This window comes from Pleurodeles waltl, chromosome 6 (assembly GCF_031143425.1).
Source record: "Pleurodeles waltl isolate 20211129_DDA chromosome 6, aPleWal1.hap1.20221129, whole genome shotgun sequence".
NCBI classification, from domain to species: domain Eukaryota; kingdom Metazoa; phylum Chordata; class Amphibia; order Caudata; family Salamandridae; genus Pleurodeles; species Pleurodeles waltl.
The window spans coordinates 616,378,775-616,397,912 of record NC_090445.1 but is presented as its reverse complement, the minus strand read 5'-3'; the positions used below and the strand labels follow the sequence as shown (position 1 = coordinate 616,397,912).

General features: G+C 42.4%; 1 protein-coding gene across 3 annotated transcripts in view; it reads left to right on the top strand.

Moving 5' to 3' along the window:
* PPP1R12B (protein phosphatase 1 regulatory subunit 12B) overlaps positions 1–19,138 on the top strand; it is a 786,992-nt gene that overhangs the window by 235,836 nt on the left and 532,018 nt on the right. For 2 of the 3 annotated variants that reach the window (XM_069238924.1, XM_069238923.1), the window contains exons 11-12: positions 4,472–4,545; positions 6,611–6,733. In XM_069238924.1, coding sequence (XP_069095025.1) covers positions 4,472–4,545; positions 6,611–6,733 — 197 coding nt within the window. The remainder of the gene's footprint in view (positions 1–4,471; positions 4,546–6,610; positions 6,734–19,138) is intronic. The other variant, XM_069238925.1, reaches the window with a different exon arrangement.

Here is a 19,138-nt window from a genome sequence, read left to right as displayed (position 1 = left end):
CTAAACAGTGACTCACATGTCACTCACCCCCTCCACACAACACCAGTGGGGGGACGAATAGGTCATTATTACAGAGCATGGGAGAAAATCACTACAGACACTTGGGTTCTAGCAATTATCCAACATGGTTACTGCATAGAATTTCTACAGTTCCCTCCAAACATACCACCAAAAGCACAAAATTTAACAACACACCATTCCAATCTCCTAGAGATAGAAGTGCAGGCACTATTGCAAAAGAATGCAATCGAATTAGTGCCAGACACACAAATAAACACAGGAGTTTACTCACTGTACTTTCTGATACCAAAGAAGGACAAAACACTGAGACCAATCCTAGACCTCAGAGTAGTCAACACTTTCATCAAATCAGACCACTTCCACATGGTCACACTACAAGAAGTATTGCCATTGCTAAAGCTGCACGACTACATGGCAACTTTAGACCTCAAGGATGCTTATTTCCATATACCAATTCACCCATCGCACAGGAAATACCTAAGGTTTGTATTCAAAGGAATACATTACCAATTCAAGGTACTGCGTTTCGGATTAACAACCGCACCAAGAGTCTTTACCAAATGTCTAGCGGTAGTCGCTGCACACATCAGAAGGCAGCAAATACATGTGTTCCCATATCTAGACGACTGGCTAATCAAGGCCCATTCGTTAATAGAGTGCTCAAATCACACAAATCATATCATACAAACCCTCTTCAAACTAGGGTTCACCGTCAATTTCACAAAATCCAAAATTCGGCCACGCAAGGTACAACAATACCTGGGAGCCATAATAGACACATCAAAAGGAGTAGCCACTCCAAGTCCACAAAGAATTCAAAATTTCAACACCATCATACAACGCATGTATCCAACACAAAACATACAAGCAAAGATGGTATTACAACTCCTAGGCATGATGTCATCATGCATAGCCATTGTCCCAAACGCAAGACTGCACATGAGGCCCTTACAACAATGCCTAGCATCACAGTGGTCTCAAGCACAGGGTCACCTTCTAGATCTGGTGTTAATAGACCGCCAAACTTACCTCTCGCTTCTGTGGTGGAACAACATAAATTTAAACAAGGGGCGGCCTTTCCAAGACCCAGTGCCACAATACGTAATAACAACAGATGCTTCCATGACAGGGTGGGGAGCACACCTCGATCAACACAGCATACAAGGACAATGGAACGTACATCAAACAAAACTGCATATCAATCACCTAGAACTTCTTGCAGTTTTTCAAGCACTAAAAGCTTTCCAACCAATAATAGTTCACAAATACATTCTCGTCAAAACAGACAACATGACAACAATGTATTATCTAAACAAGCAGGGAGGGACGCACTCCACGCAGTTAAGCATGTTAGCACAAAAAATTTGGCATTGGGCAATTCACAACCAAATTCGCCTAATTGCACAGTTTATACCAGGGATACAAAATCAACTCGCAGACAATCTCTCTCGAGATCACCAACAGGTCCACGAATGGGAAATTCACCCCCAAATACTGAACACTTATTTCAAACTCTGGGGAACACCTCAGATAGACTTGTTTGCGACAAGGGAGAACGCAAAATGCCAAAACTTCGCATCCAGATACCCACACAAACAATCCCAAGGCAATGCCCTATGGATGAACTGGTCAGGGATATTTGCTTACGCTTTTCCTCCTCTCCCTCTCCTTCCTTACCTGGTAAACAAACTCAGTCAAAGCAAACTCAAACTCATATTGATAGCACCAACTTGGGCAAGGCAACCCTGGTACACAACGCTGCTAGACCTATCAGTGGTACCCTGCATCAAATTGCCCAACAGGCCAGATCTGTTGACACAGCACAACCAAAGGATCAGACACCCAGATCCAGCATCGCTGAATCTAGCAATCTGGCTCCTGAAATCCTAGAATTCGGGCACTTACAACTTACCCAAGAATGTATGGAAGTCATAAAACAAGCAAGAAGGCCATCCACCAGGCACTGCTATGCAAGTAAATGGAAGAGGTTTGTTTGCTACTGCCATATTAATCAAATACAACCATTACACACAACTCCAGAACATGTAGTGGGTTACTTGCTTCACTTACAAAAATCTAACCTAGCTTTCTCTTCCATTAAGATTCACCTTGCAGCAATATCTGCATACCTGCAGACTACCTATTCAACTTCCCTATATAAAATACCAGTCATTAAAGCATTCATGGAGGGCCTTAGGAGAATTATACCACCAAGAACACTACCTGTTCCTTCATGGAACCTAAATGTTGTCCTAACTAGACTTATGGGTCCACCTTTTGAACCCATGCACTCCTGCGACATACAGTTCCTAACCTGGAAGGTGGCATTTCTCATCGCCATTACTTCCCTGAGAAGAGTAAGCGAGATTCAGGCGTTTACTATACAGGAACCTTTTATACAACTACACAAAAATAAAGTCGTCCTAAGGACCAATCCTAAATTTTTGCCAAAGGTTATTTCACCGTTCCATCTAAATCAAACAGTGGAACTTCCGGTGTTCTTTCCACAGCCAGATACCGTAGCTGAAAGGGCACTACATACATTAGATGTCAAAAGAGCATTAATGTATTACATTGACAGAACAAAGAACATCAGAAAGACTAAACAACTCTTTATTGCATTTCAAAAACCTCATGCAGGAAACCCAATTTCAAAACAAGGTATAGCCAGATGGATAGTTAAATGCATCCAAATCTGCTACCTTAAAGCTAAACGACAGCTGCCCATTACACCAAGGGCACACTCAACCAGAAAGAAAGGTGCTACCATGGCCTTTCTAGGAAACATCCCAATGCAAGAAATATGTAAGGCAGCCACATGGTCTACGCCTCACACATTCACCAAGCACTACTGTGTAGACGTGTTATCCGCACAACAAGCCACAGTAGGTCAAGCTGTATTAAGGACATTATTTCAGACTACTTCCACTCCTACAGGCTGATCCACCGCTTTTGGGGAAATAACTGCTTACTAGTCTATTGCAGAACATGCGTATCTACAGCGACAGATGCCATCGAACTGAAAATGTCACTTACCCAGTGTACATCTGTTCGTGGCATCAGTCGCAGTAGATTCGCATGTGCCCACCCGCCTCCCCGGGAGCCTGTAGCAGTTTGGAAGTTACCTTCAATTATTTATATATGTATCATCTCAACCTTAAATAAGTGCATACTTAGTCACTCCATTGCATGGGCACTATTACTACAATTCAACTCCTACCTCACCCTCTGCGGGGAAAAACAATCGAGGATGGAGTCGACGCCCATGCGCAATGGAGACAAAAGGAGGAGTCACTCGGTCCCGTGACTCGAAAGACTTCTTCGAAGAAAAACAACTTGTAACACTCCGGCCCAACACCAGATGGCGAGCTATTGCAGAACATGCGAATCTACTGCGACTGATGCCACGAACAGATGTACACTGGGTAAGTGACATTTTCATTAGGAAATATTTTATTTAAAAAATAGACAAAGGTGAAATGTATGGTGCAGACATCACAGATTTAAAAGTATCATGCCTCTTAATCAGAGAATAAAGGGAAGGGCAGAAAACCGTAATCGACTCCCATTTATAAGGTTACACCTTCAAGACCTTGTTGAATTTCTAAGTTGGCGGTTCTGTTAACCTCCAGTCATCATGCTGCCTACCCTGTCAACCAAAGCGGACTACTTGAATGTCTAAAAGCATTTAGCGTACTCTGGACAGACTGTTGACCCATTTTTGGCACTAAGTTTGTGATGAGCTTTGGGATTTTTGGGTCGTTCTTTAGAGATACTGTTCTCTTGTCAACTTTGTTCATTTTAGAGTAGCAATTGGCTCAGACTTTGAAACTATACAGAGAAATCAAAGGTTTTTACACCTCCTTTCACTCCACCAAATAATATTATCTTTAGATGCCTGAACCTCTGTGATGAATGTGGTAAATGTGCAGAGCTTTGTGGGCCTTCTCTTTCCATCGTGTAAGGGTGGGGATGGACCATAGTTAGTGCTTAGTTGTCAAGAGGTTGCCAGCACTTTAGAGTAAAGAGCACCTATTCTCAACTCCCCCACCTACACTCGCCCCATCCATATCCCAGAGCAGCACCAACAAAGCTTATATCCTGACCTTGATGTACCTTTACCAACTAGTTCCTTTTGGCACATATCCTGTACACATACTTGTATGTCCACGCATGCAAAGCTACAGCCCAATGCTGTTGGTAGTGCTCAAAGTCGTAAAGTCACTGTTTCATTGCAGTGAGTTAGATCTGTTAGCAGACTGGAATGTTGTTACTTTTTTGTCGTTATCATCTGGCCATTACACACATCTGGCTCAAATAAGGTTCATCATGGGTCATTTTCTTTAAGCAAATAATTTAAAAAGTGGGTGGTAAATGACCTAGATAAAGGGACACAATATCCAGATAGATACATAATCTAAAATGCCTTTAATGTACTTGATTTAAACAGGATAAGAGCTACTTTGCATCCATTGCACCTAGAAGACTGAACAGTACAGGAGACATTGAAGAGAAAGAAAACAGGTAAAGTAAGAAAGTGGGCTTGACCTGGAGTTATGTTTACCTCAGAGTTGTATTAGAGGTGTTGTAGAGGTGATGCGCATTTTGGCAAGGGATTGACTAATTGAGCAACATATTACTCTCACTGTTTAGAACTAAATTAAAATATTTTGCGATGGTTTGTTAGAGCTCCTATAACTGTCAAGTTAGTTTTATGAATATGTTTAAATTTACTTAAAGATTCATTTAAACCTTTTTAACTTTTGGAAAAATTTAAATCTTGACATTTCTGCTGTTATACATACATTGGCTTTGCTATTTCTTGGTGCATGAGAACAAAGTGAGCTAATTGGTACTTAATGTTTATACAATAAGCTAACTTTGGATAACATTTCCATGCCTGTTTATTATTGAAACTCAAATGGTTTTCTGTGCTGTCATCCCAAGTTTAGCTAAGGGCTTATTTTCTATTGGCCTCTAAGAATAGTTTTGTCGAATTAGTGTACTGTTTGATCAATTACTTTTATTATTTATTTATTTATTATTATCTTTTTGAGAAAACTACTACTCCAGTCTGGCATCTCCAAGCACTTTGACAGTCACTTTCTAGAAACGAGCACTGGTGGTTTATTGTTCAGTCTTAATGATCTAAAGCAATGCTTTTACATTTTCCTTGGGTTTGCTCACAGAGCAGATAAAAACCCAATAAATTGCGGCAGATTTAGAGTACCTGTTTCAAATATTAGAGGGTAATTGACTTTACCAGGCAACTTAGTAGGTGAAATGTTATGTATCAGCATGCATCTTTGGTTTTAACTCTTGAAAAAAAAAAAAAAAACTTTGACAGATTGAGACTTTCAAAGCATCCTACAGCAACTACCTCTCTTCCTGGAGACCAGCTTGTGAACATCAGAACACCTCTGGAAAGTAAATGTTATTGCCTGGAGGATGTCACTGAGCATAACATTCCGATGACTAATAGCCAAAAAACTAGTTTAGTCTGAGTTGTGATGACTAAGTGGTTAAACCCATTCTTTTCGTCTTGACTAATCTTCTAAATAAAGTGTGCAGGGCATTTGAAGTAAATCTATTACAAGAGGATGAAAGTACTCAAGAATAGGCTAATCAATAGATTTTTGTTAGGTAGCCCTGTGGTGCAGGTTGCCCTTGTTCATCTTATTTACATAGTGGAGTTTAAGTACTGTAGTATTGATTTTACAACATGGTATTGTTTTAGTTTAATGTAATAATCCTGATACCTAAATGGCGATGTTAAATAAATTACCTTCATTTTTTTTTAATTAACATATAAGTAACTTCATGAAATAAGATCTCAAGCAGTGCAGTGTTACTTTGCGGGATGCACAGTACCATCTTTCAAAGCAAAATCTGGGATGTTATTTATAAGTTAATGATGACTTAGTGCATCACTGCTGTAATCTAGTATAGTGTAATTGTAGACCTTACATGATGAATTGAAACGAAACACCACAGTTCATTTTGTCTATGCTTCACTAGCAGGTAATAAAGAGAATTGTGCAAAAAAAATTCTGTTAAATGCCATTGTTATTAAAAAAAAAATATATATATATATTGAATGTGAAAATAAATACAAAAATGTTCCAGTTAAAATGAAAAAAAAAACGTAAAATCTGCAACCAAGCCGAATTGATTAATTTCCCCCAGGTATATAACAACTCATAACTCTACATCTCAGATCATCCAACACCACTGGAAGCAATTGTACAAAATCCATTAACAGATTCAGTTCTTGAGGGACAACCTTGAATGTCTCATTAAATCATCTAAGCTGAAATGTTACAAATCGTAGTAGTAACATGTTGTTCTTAAAGAAGTGTTAGATATTTAATGAGTCACAGATCATAGCTTGAACAGAATAATACTCAGGGTTTTATTTACCTAGTAAGAGCATAGATTTTCTCTAGGATATCTTCAGCTGTAGAAATTAAGTTTAATGTTAATGTAATCATTTTTGCAATTTGTTTCAGTGGATCAGATGACCACTTGAAAGCCAGTTCTGCCATGAAGAGTGGTTAGATTACCCTCATACTCTTTTCTCCTCCTTTAGAGAGTCTGCTGTCAGTCTTGTACGTAGTGGCTCTTACACTCGACATTTGTGGCAGGAGGATCTGAAGGGAAATGAAGGATCTTCAACAAGTGCTCCCTCCAGCTACATATCCTATCTGAAAAGGTATGCAGCACCCACGTGAAGAGTATAGACCAGAGGCCATGATTCACAGACACTGTTTTAATTTATCTTTTTTTGTTGCATCTTGTTTAGACTTCATTCTTGTAACTGTCTCCACATTGAATAGTCGTTAAGAGTTTTCAGTATGATTTTGGTATAGTTGTCCTTTCCAACAGGGCTATAGTTAAACTTGATCTCCCTTTACATGGAGAAAACAACAAATGACAGTCCTCAGACTTGTTAATTCTTTTCTTTCCCATTATCACCTGAGATACCTAGCTAATTTGTGAAGGCTTCTTTTTGCAAATATGTACACTATACTGTATCAATTTTTAGATTTATTAATCAGACACTACCTTCTCCTTGATCTGGCGTTGCCTGAACTGGTCTATTTTAATTTGTGATGGGCATCAGGCTGTTGTCACCTTTTCACAGCAAAGCTGTACGTTCTTCTGTAGGAAAACAGATGGATTGGATGTATGTCTTAGTTTTCATTTTGATTACTAGGCAAACAGTTTCACCTAGAGCTCAAGCAAGACAATTTTCGAGTAAATACCTTTGGCTTTTAATGAGGCAGTAAATTATATGCCTGCTATCTGCTCACCTTGTCCTCCCTGAAGAACTAGAAGTAGTGAATGATATATGGAACAAGCCCTTCAAATGTGGTAGGTTGAAATATCTCCACCTGTGAACGTATATCCTCAGCCGCACAATTACAATATGCCCTTACAGCGCTAAAAGTCAAATGTATCTGATAGAGATTTCTAACAGCCGATTACTCACCTTCTTAGTTTCCCTCAGGTGTTGGAATGAATCTGTAAACCAATTCATTTGCTGGTTGATAGGTGGTGTCATGCATTTCTGTCCCATCTTGGATGTGATTTTGAGGACCCTATATTTGCACCACCTCCAACCACTGTAATTTCCTTTCTTTACGCACCTTCTGATGTGGATCCAGAGCTAGCAGTGCTGTCTGACGGGCCTTTTTCCTTAGGAAACAATTCTTCCCCAGTGTGCAGATAAGCGCCCTAAAACAATAAGTTTCTAGCTGTATCACCATTATCACCGACTGATGTCTGTAATGGACACCCACAACGCCTGCCTCTGGCGCCTCATTCAACATGAATTTGTGCTCTTGTTGTGAGAAAATAAACAGAAAGGCATATTGAGACTGTAAAGCTAAGCTTGCCATTGCCGAACTACACAAGAAGTTGTGGAAGCGATCTGATCAAGATATGTATGTGCCTACTCACTCCAGGATCCAGTCTCAGGACAGCTCCACTTTGAAATCCAGGAGCCAATATCAGGAAACCTCCACATTAAAACCCAGGAAGTAAGGGTAAGACACATAAATCGCTCAAGAAATCCAAGCGCCGATCGCTGACGTCCACCACTCACACAGTTAAGAGTCGTTCAAGGTCCTGGGTGAGTCTTCGCAGAGCAGACTCCCGAAATATTTCCGCTCAACCTCCTGCCTCAGCAAGCAGCCAAAGCAGACGAAATGCAACATCTGAAGGAGGCTAGTTGTCGTTTTTAGTACCCTGCCAAATCCTACTGTAGCAACTTCATACCCCAAAGATTTGAGGTGGCAGCCTATTGGAGGCCCGTCAGTGGATCCGTCCTTGATGTCGAGTGGGTAATTTGACCACCACCCAAGGTTGACCCAGTAAATTAGCTAATGTCTCGGCCCAGCATCCACTGCTGCATGCAGTGCCAAAACAGACGCCTCAGACCGAGACTCAGTCCTGGCACCGACATCAGTGAATCCGATAGTTTTGTCAGATTCAAATGCTCAACTATGCCCTGAACAGTGTTGTTACAGTTTCTCAGACTCAAAACAACTTTATTGTGATGATGACATTTATTAAGCACCTAACATTTATTGAAGACTTTCAGGATGTCAGTGGGTTGGACACTTTACTTACACCTTCCCCAGATATTGGCCTGAATTCCTCATCCATCCAGGAGGAAGAACAAAGTAATCACCTTGACCCTAAATTGGCGCTTAGCTTCTATGTGAACAGAACCAGAGACTACCAGCAGGGTGACCAACTTGTTGTTGGTTTCTCTGGCAAAGCGGTTGAAAAGAGGGCCATCTCAAGAGTAATTGTTATGCATCATGATCTCCCATGGGCTAGCCAAGCAGCAGCCCCCAAAAGGCTTGCAAGTTCATTCCACCAGAGCTAAACTGCTACCACAGTGCTTGGATGAGGTGTGCCAGTCATGCACATTTGCCACGCTGCTATGTTGGTTCCCTCCAAACTTTCACAAAGTATTACTGCCTGGGTAACCAGATTAGGTGGGAGAGGCACTTGATTAGATCTGTCCTACAGGATTTCCTTGTCTGGGAAATTTCACAGACCCCCACCACCAACGGAGGTGGATTTCTTTGGTATCTGCTCACATGGTGAGGAATCTGTGGTTTCAAGTAGCTATAAGAAGAGCAAGTTATTTACCTTCGGTAACGCGTTTCTAGTAGTGACTAATGGCATCGACCCACCACCCTCTCCATTCTGAGTAATGGACTCACATAGTCTTTTAATAGGATGCCATATTTAGATGATCTGCACACTGCACTATCTGTTTTCCATGGCTTAGTGGCCTGCTATGCTAAAAGAGGTCAGAAAGAAATTGTCAGCACACAGAGGTGGCGCATATGAAGGGACACCAACATCACATCCGAGGCAAGATGGAGCTTAGGCGGAGCTGCACGATGCCACCTACTGATGCGCAAGGGGATTGCTTTAAAGTTTCCAGATTCAGTGTTGTGCCTGGGGGAAATTCACAAGGTGAGCAATCTGTGGTTAGATAGTCTCTACTAGAAAAGATGTTACTGACGGGAAGTAACATATTTGTTTGGCAAGTTAGACTTTTAAGTTAGGGCATCAAAAGCACGGTAATGGATGGAGTGCTCAAATTAATTCCCACCACTGGCAATCACTCAGGCCGCTTATTTTTCACCTACTGTGCCACCTCCATTTGGACCCAGCCATATGCAAAAGGTTTTGAGCCTGCTCCAATGGGAACAGTCCAGCCTGAACTGCCAGGCTAGGTCCTCCATAAACCGGAATACAAGCATAGCCTAGTTCAAGTGACCAAGTGGCCCACGTCTAGGCATACCTGTCACATATTTCTGTGTGATAAGAGGAATTGATAAATGCCTTTCATTAAAGCAGGGAAAAAAAATCATAACACACAGCCTGGTAAAAGCATTTCTTATTACAGTACATTAAATGCATTGTGCTTGGAGAAGCAACACGGTCCATCAGAACTTAAATTTTACATTTACATAAACTGAAGAAAAAATACAGATCATGTATTCAGTATTAAACGTACGTGCCTGTACAGGTTATCAGCTAGAAAGTGTGGCTTTTGAGTTCTTAGTTTTAATCTTGTGCTTGAATGGATGATAGATCCAGACCGCTTTTAGCATGCTGTACAAAAATCTAGGATCAATAAGAAGTGTACCGCCTCCACTGATGGTCCTTAAGGAAGTAAAAGCGAGCAGATATTTGTACATTCTAAAAAAAAAATCTTATAACATTTTTTTATTCACATTTACTGAGAAAGAAAAAGAAAGTATATAGCTCTAAGTGATCCCAATATGCATTAGAAACCAACCTCGATAAGTGTTAAAGAGAATGATAAAAATAGATACATGACAAAGTACCAAACAACCCACCCTAGGGGACCTTAAAATTAATATCATACTGTTTGAGATTAAGCACAACTCATTTAAAGGTAATTAAAGAGGATAGAAATCTGTAATCCATTATACCAGAGAAACAAATAGAACCGCTAATGTCCCCAAAAATCCTTTAATTCCAACTTGTCTGTGAAGATTATCGTGTCCTGACTGAGCTTAGGTGAAACAGAATGAAGATGCAAGATGGTATATGTAGGAAACTGTCCGTTGTTAGTTACCCTGCTCCCCCTCCCTCCCAATTATTGCCTCATATTGATGCTGACTTGACTGAGTGTGCACTTGGATCCTACCAACCAGGCCCCAGCACCGGTGTTCTTTCCCTAAAACTGTACCATTGTTTCCACAATTGCCACACCTCTGTCACACAGATATGTCCCTTCTAAAAGGTACCGGTGGAACCAAGGGACATGTGGCCAGGCAGGGACCATAAGGGCTGTAGCATGTTTTGTGCCAGCCTAAGGGACCCCTCAAAAAAGACATGTACACTGCCATTGCAGATTGTATGTGTTGGTGGGGAGAAGGCAGAATCGACATGGCATTCCTCTCAAGGTGCCATGCCCACAAAACACTGCCTGTGGCATAGGTAAGTCACCTTTCTAGCAGGCCTTACAGCCATAAGGCAGGGTGCACTGTACCACAGGTGAGGGCATAGTTGCATGAGCAATATGCCCCTTCAGTGTTTAAGTGCAGTGTCGCCATATTAAATACAGGGGCTGGGAGTTTGTCATTACGAACTCCACAGCTCCATGATGGCTTCACTGAAGGCTGGGAAGTTTGGTATCAAACATCTCAGCACAATAAACCCACACTGATGCCAGTGTAGGATATATGGTAGAAAGCACACAGAGGGCATCTCAGAGATGCCCCCTGTATTTTACCCAATCCTCTAGTGTAACGCGGACTGGTCTGTGCCAGCCTGCCACTAGCAGACAAGTTTCTGACCCCATGGGTGAGGGTCTTTGTGCTCTCTGAGTCCAGAAACAAAGCCTGCGCTGGGTGGAGGTCCTTCACACCTTCCCCCTGCAGGAACTTTTAACACCTGGTGGTGAGCCTCAAAGGCTCTGGCCTCCTGTTACAGTGCCCCAGGGCACTCCAGCTAGTGGAGATGCCCGTCCCCAGACAAAGCCCCACTTTTGGCGGCAAGTTTGGTGGGAAAATTTGGAAATAAAGGAAGGAGTGATCACTCCAGCTGGGACCACCCCTAAGGTGTCCAGAGCTGAAGTGACCCCGTCCCTGCAGAATGCTCCATGTTGGTTTGGAGGACAGGGACCAATAGGGTTAGGAATGTGTCCCCCGCCCAAAGGGATTTGGCACCGGAATGGAGTAGCCACCCTCGGGTACAGTAGCCATTGGCTATTTCCCTTTGCATCCCTTTAACCCCCCTAAATCCAGAATTTAGGGGCTCCCCTGAACCCAGTTCGTCAGATTCCTGGCGACCTCACAAGAAAGAAGACAAAATCTGACTTGGCCCCAGCCCTACCGGCCTGTCTTCTGCTTCAAAGAGCTCTGCAAAAGACAACGATGCATCCTGCGTGTCCAGTGACCTCTGCCAAGCCTCCAGAGTACTGCCTGCATCACAGAGGACCAAGAACTCCCGTTGACAGCAACCCTGTCCAAGAAGAAACTACAACTAAGGAATCCAGAGCCTATCCGGATCTGCAAGTCCTGACCACTCTGCACCCTATATCCATGGGCCTTGTCCAGGTGGCCCAACCGACTAGAGAGGAATCCCAAGGCGATTCTGAGCAAGGGCCCACCCTGGGTTTGACCCCTCCTGTCCCCAACAATGACACCTGTAGTGTGAATCCAGAGGACCCCACTGACTGCGACAGCACCGGACAAAGATATCCAAAGCCAAAAAGGTATTCTGCACCCACAGGCCCCTGGCCTTGGGGAATCCAACTTTCGATTCAGCAACGTTCATCAAACGGCCCTCCTACTAGTCCAGCCTGTGGTTTTCCAGAACAGACCCCCTGGACCCAGCCTGCAGCATCCAAGAGACCCCTGGGGTCCCCTCATAGGAAAGCATTGGGAGTCCAACACTCCATTTGCACCCTGCACCCGGCCGCCCATGCGCCGCTGAGGATGTATGTTTGGTGCCTACCTGTGGCCCCCCCCGGTGCTCCTCCAGACCCCCAGGTCAGCCCTCCGAAGACACTGGTACTTACTTTCAAGCAGATCTGAATCAGAGAGCCCCCAGTCTTCATAGTAGCCCATGTTAAATTTGCCTAATCTTTGATCTGTGTACCCAGGCGGCCCTGTGTTGCTGGTGGTGGGTGTTTTGGGTTAACTTGAACCCCAACCTGTGGACTTCATAACCCCCGGAGACTGGAACTGTTAGTCGCGTACTTACCTTTAAAACTTTTCTGCCCCAAACCCTTGGGAACTGTTTCTGAAAATTGCAGTGTCAACTTTTAAAACAGATTATTGCCATTTATTAAAAAACTGTATGACTCGCGAATTTGAAACAAAGTAATATTAATAAGTAAGTGAAATACTTATTTATTGATGTACTTACCTGAATCTTGTGGTTCTAGAAATAAATTAACAAAAGAGGCTTTTTCTATATAAAAACAAATGTGGAGTTAAGTAATTAAATGTGTGTTTCATCTGTTGTCGGTGTGTGTACAGCAAATGCTTTGCATTACCCTCCAATAAGCCTAACTGCTGGACCTCACTATCACAAAAGAGAGCATTAGTATCATCTATTTAGCCTCTGTCAAGCCTCTGGGGAACCGCTGGACTCTGTGCACACTATATCTCATTTTAATATAGAATATACAGGGCCAACTTTCTACAGTATACAAACCAAAGAAAATAATTTGTACGCTATCGATCAATATAGGACAATACATTACTCTTATTCGGCTTTACAAATGATAAAGGGAGTCCAAATAGCTGCAAAACATGTCTGGTTCAGTAGGCGACATATGTTTTTTTAAGGTGCCATAACTGCCATTTCATATAGCCAGTCCTCGTGTAGGTTGTAGTACAGTGTTTTCTGCACAGTAAAATACATGTTAGCTACTGCTAAAGCTGTGTCTAGCCATAGTTTGTGTAGTGGGCCAACCCTGATAAATCACTGGTATTATGAAGAAGAATGTTAGGTGCAGGATGTAGGGGCAGAGCTGTGGTCAAGTTCATAGTAAATACATGATGCCAAAAAGTCTGAAGTAGTGAGTAGGACCAGATCAAGTGCATACATCTCCATTCTCATCCCCAGCAGTCAGATGTGTGATCTAGGTTAGTCGTATGTATCGTTTGTCACCATTGGCAATCATGTAACAGTTTAAAGAAATGAAATGTTTGATGGCATGTGTGGCTGTAGACACACATGCTGTGCATTATCCTGCCATCTAGTATTGGGCTTGCAGTGTTGCGAATTGTTTTTCTTCAAGAAGTGTTTTCGAGTCATGGGATTGAGTTGCTCCTCCTCTGTGATACTGCGCATGGGTATCGAGTCCTTTGTTAGATTGTTTTTTCTCCGTCGTCTGGTTTGGACGTGTTTTCACTCCAATCTGTTGGAAAAAACATTTCAGCTTTACTTTCAATCGACGGTATTGTATTGATAGCATTTTCTACATCTTAATCTTGATAGAGTTGGGTCAAATCTCAACTGCTTACTTTCGGGATGGGCCTCGCCTGGCCCCGGGCCTATCTCCACGTTGTTAGAAAGATATGAGACCCTAGTGGAACGGACGCCATTTAGATTCTGTCCTAGGTGCCACGCCAAGTTTCCACACACGGATCACAATCAAATGTGTAGTCTCTGCCTTTCCCCTGATCACAATGAAGCCATGTGCAACACATGTTGATCGTTTTGATTAAAGAAAACACTTCAGGACTGGAAAGCTCGCATGCTGGAAATTGCGCTCTCAGTGCAAGACAACACCCCAGATAAGGGGAAGAGCTGGAGCAAGAAGGGACACTCTTCGTCCAAGAATCGGACTCAGACCTTCAGTCTGACATTGAGAGCCAGGACATCACTTCAGCGCAAGTCGTGAGTAAAAAAAAAAAAAAAAACAATTACCCCCCTGCCTCCACCTCCGCCTTTTGCCTATTAAGACAGTTAGAAAAAACTTACAAAAGAGGTCCCCAGACAGTCACTGACCTTGGGCCGTGATAGATCTCGGAAACTTTCTTTGGTTGCCCCACCCTCTGGCTTGGCTCCGAAATCCAGGAAGTGTTTAGCTGGGTCTTCAAAGTCGACCTCTATTACTTTGGTCAGAACAAAAGCATCCAACACTTTGGAACCGAAAAGTCTGGGACTGACTACTTCAATGCTTACAACTTTGGCAACGAAAATTTCGGTACTGAGTGGTATTACACTGTCTGTTCCTTTGGAGTCAAAACGACTTGAAATTGCAGTCTCGGAAACAACTGAGTCAGACCAAGCTTAATTGTTCCCAATTCGAGCCTATTTTGGAAACTATGGACGCTAAGCAACGAAACATTCAAGTTGAAAAGGACACAGGAAGAAATGTGGCTTTGCTCATCATCCCTGTTAAAAAGAAGCTTTCTTTTCAAGAGGAACTTGACACCTCACCACCTAATATGGAACATAAAGAGAAAGCTTCTAAATCTGCAGGAGAGGGTCCTCTCCCAACTCTGCCTACATCTCCCGCATCTCTGCCTCCTGTTTCTCCTCCACCTCATTCTCAAATAGCAGAACTTTACGCACCACAAGGTTCACCTGTTTATGGTAGGGAAGACATAGGGGAGGTTACACCAGACCCTGACCACTGGGATACTAATGATATGGATCCTATTATAGCTACAGACCAAGATTTATATCCTGCCCCTGCCTCCCCTCTAGAAGACACCACTGGTATCAACAAGTAATAACTAGGGCTGCTGCATATCACAATGTGCAATTACACAAGGATCCCGTAGAAGAAGATTTTCTGTTTGATGCCCTCATCACAACACACAGGAACATACAATTCCTCCCTATGTTACCAGGAATGCTTTGTCATGGGCAAGATATTTTTAAAGAGCCTGTTCGTTCCCGTGTAATTGCGCCACTGGTAGATAAAAAATATTAAGCGTCTCCATCTGATACCCAATATGTATCCAGTCACAAGTCCCTCTAGATTCTATTGTCACCACCACAGCCAGGAAAAGAGTAAAGAGCCAGGCTACCAGAGATTCTCCTCCTCCAGATAAATAAAGTAAAAAGATTGATGCAGCAGGGAAAAGGGTTGCTGTACAAGCGACCAATCATTGGTGAATTGCTCATTTCCAGGCACTGCTTGCAAGATATGATAGGGCACACTGGGATGAAAAGGAAGGCATTCTTCAACACTCCCAGAAGAACACCATAAACATGTATGGAAAACTGTGTCTGAAGGTCAGACAATTGCAGATAACTCAATTAGATGTGCCCTTGGTGCAGCAGACATAGCTGCATGACGTGTCAATACCAGTATCCTCCTTAGAAGACCTGCCTGGTTAAGATGTTCTGGTTTCAAACCAGAAGTCCAACAAGCTGTCCTCAATATGCCTTTTGATAGAGAGCACCTATTTGGGTCCCAGGTTGACTCCACCCTTAAAAAGACTCAAACAAATAAATAAAGAATTTAAAAAAAAAAAAAGACACAGGCACAGCTAAAGCCATGGGTGCTTTACAAAATCAGCCTAACAGGGTTTTTTTCACTGCACAATGTATAGGGGTGTCTACAGAGGGACCACATCCTTTGATCATACCAACTCCCAGCAGCCTCAAGCCTCTTCCTCCTATCCTACTCTAAAGGGTTTTTCTGAGGGACATATAGAGTAAACAGTTCTAAGGGCAGGGGAGAAACCACCAACACTGTGGTTCACCCTCGGCAGCAAAACAATGACTACCTCCACATTAGCCCTCGTCATTCCACTCCAGTAGGGGGGCGTTTTCATGTGTAGCACCAGCAATGGACAGAGTTAACATCGGACCAATGGGTCCTATCCATTATCCAACATGGTTATTGCCTAGAACGTACGTCAACACCCCTGAATATTCCACCTCGCAGACACAAAATGTCAAAAGAACATCTCACTCTTTAAAAAGAACAGGTACAATCTCTACTATTAAAAGAAGCAATTGAAATTGTTCCCATACAATATCAAGAAACAGGAGTGTACTCTCTCTACTTTCTCATTCCCAAAAAAGACAACACTCTGGACCCATTTTGAATCTCAGACCACTAAACCAATATATCCTCTCTGAACATTTTAATATGGTAACCCTTCAAGACCCAATTCCATTACTACAAAAAGGCGACTTCATGACTGCTCTAGATCTAAAGGACGCCTGCTTTCACATTCCAATTGATCCTGCACACCGCAATTATCTAAGATTTGTAGTGGCAGGACAACATTATCAGTTCAGAGTTCTACTTTTTGGAGTCACAGCGGCTTCCAGAGTGTTCACCCAGTGTCTCACAGTAGTCGCAGCACATCTCAGAAGGCAACACATACACATATTTTTGTATTTGGACGATTGGTTGATCAAAGTCAACACGTTAAGTCTATACTAGTCGCACACTCGAACAGTAAACCTGCTTCAAAAAGTAGGGTTCACCATAAACATCAAAAACTCACACCTACAGCCTCTCCAGATTCAACTGTATCTAAGGGCTACACTCAACTCACAATTAGGGCTTGCTTACCGCAATCCAGCACGTGTACACAATTTTCAAAAAAAAATTCTCAAATACAAGTCAATCAAATGTACACAGTCAGAACACTAATGCGACTCCTAGGCATGATGGCATCCTGCGTTGCCATCGTCCCTCATGCAAGACTTCAAATGTGGCCCTTACAACAGTGTCTCACTCGGCAATGGTCACAAGCTCAGGGTCATCTTCTGGATCTAGTATTGGTAGATCGCATAACTTGCAACTCTCTCCTGTGGTGGAATTCCAACAATCTACGCTTAGGGTGACTGTTTCAAGACCGTGTCCCCCAAATAGTTCTAACCCTTAAAGGATGGGGGCTCATCTCAACAACCTCACAGTGCAAGGATCATGGGTCTCCAGTCACCAGAACTTACACATCTATCTTTTATAACTTAAAGTAGTCTTTTTTAGCCCTAATGGCCTTTCTGCCTCACTTAATGCACAAATCTGTTGATTCCCACGGCCAAAATCACTGCAATGTATTGTCAACAAAAACAGGGGACGTACGCTATCTCCAGTTTTTCTCAGTTAACACTTAAAATCTGGAGGTGGGCTCATCATCACTACATTCTTCTACTGGCAGAATATCTCCCAGGGACAGACCACGATTTGGTAGATCTGCTAAGCAGGACACAGCAACAAGTCCACAAGTAGGAATTCCACCCAGTAGTCCTTCTAAAGTAATTTCCGAAGTGGGGAACAGCTCACATAGACCTATTTGCCACAGCAGAAAACTCAAAATGGTAAAAATTTGCATCCAGGTACCCACACCTCCTGGTCCAATGGATCAACTGGTCAGGGATATTTGCTTACGCTTTCCTGCTTTGCCAGCCTTGATTTACAACTCTGTTGGACCTCTCCTTAGTGCCTCACGGGGGACTCCCCAACAGACTGGACTTTCTCACACAAAATTCACAACAGATAAGACATCCAGATCCCAAATCACTCAACCCTGCAATATGGCTCCTGAAGTCATAGAATTTGGTTACCTTCAGTTACCTGCAGAATGTATGGACATTCTAAAACAGGCACTTAGACCAACAACTATAGCCTTCTATGCAACAAAATGGAAATGTTTTGTATGTTACTCTCAATGTAAGCAAATTGATCCGCTAACGCCATCAGTGCAAGATATTCTTTGCTGTTTGCTTCACCTGCAAAAAGCTAATCTGGCTCACACATGAATTCGGAACACTTAGCTGGATTGCAGCCTACTTACAAAATAGACAACATACTTCATTATTTAACATACCGTTCATTAAATCTTTCATGGAAGGTCTTAAAAGGGTATTCCCACCTAGGCTACCCCCAGTGCCTACCTGGAATCTTAATATTGTACTCACTAGGCTCATGGGACCTCCTTTTGAGCCTCTCTATTCATGTTGGTTACAAATCCTTTCTTACAAAGTAGCTTTTTAGTAGCTATTACATCACTCAGATGTGTTAGTGAGCTACAAGCCTTAACATTGGAAGAGCATTTCTTTCAAATACACAAGGACAAACTAGTCCTTCATACAAACCCTAAGTTTATTCCAAAAGTTGCCTCACAGTTTCACATTAATTAAACTAATAAATTGCCGTTTTTTTTCCCACAACCAGACTCTGTGTCAGAAAGGGCACTACACACATTAGATGTTGAAATAGCTCTCATGTATTACATTGACTGGACAAAAGAATTTAAGAAAAAAAAAACGCTTTCTGTAGCTTTGTCTCTACCACAAAAGGGGAATCCTGTTACAAAAAAACAGCATTGCAAGATGGATTGTAAAATGTATTGAAATATGTTATGCTACAGCAAAAAGACAATTACCGCTTTCTCTTAAAGTTCATTCAACAAGGAAAAAGAGTGCCCCATGGCATTTTTCAGAAATATTCCTTAAGCTGACATTTGCAAAGCAGCACCTGGTCTACACCACATACATTTACAAAACACTACTGTGTAGATGTACAGGCTCGTCAACAAGCCAATATGGCACAGCCTGTCCTAGGAACACTTTTTCAGACAACTGCAACTCCCACAGATTGACCATTATTTATAATTATTTT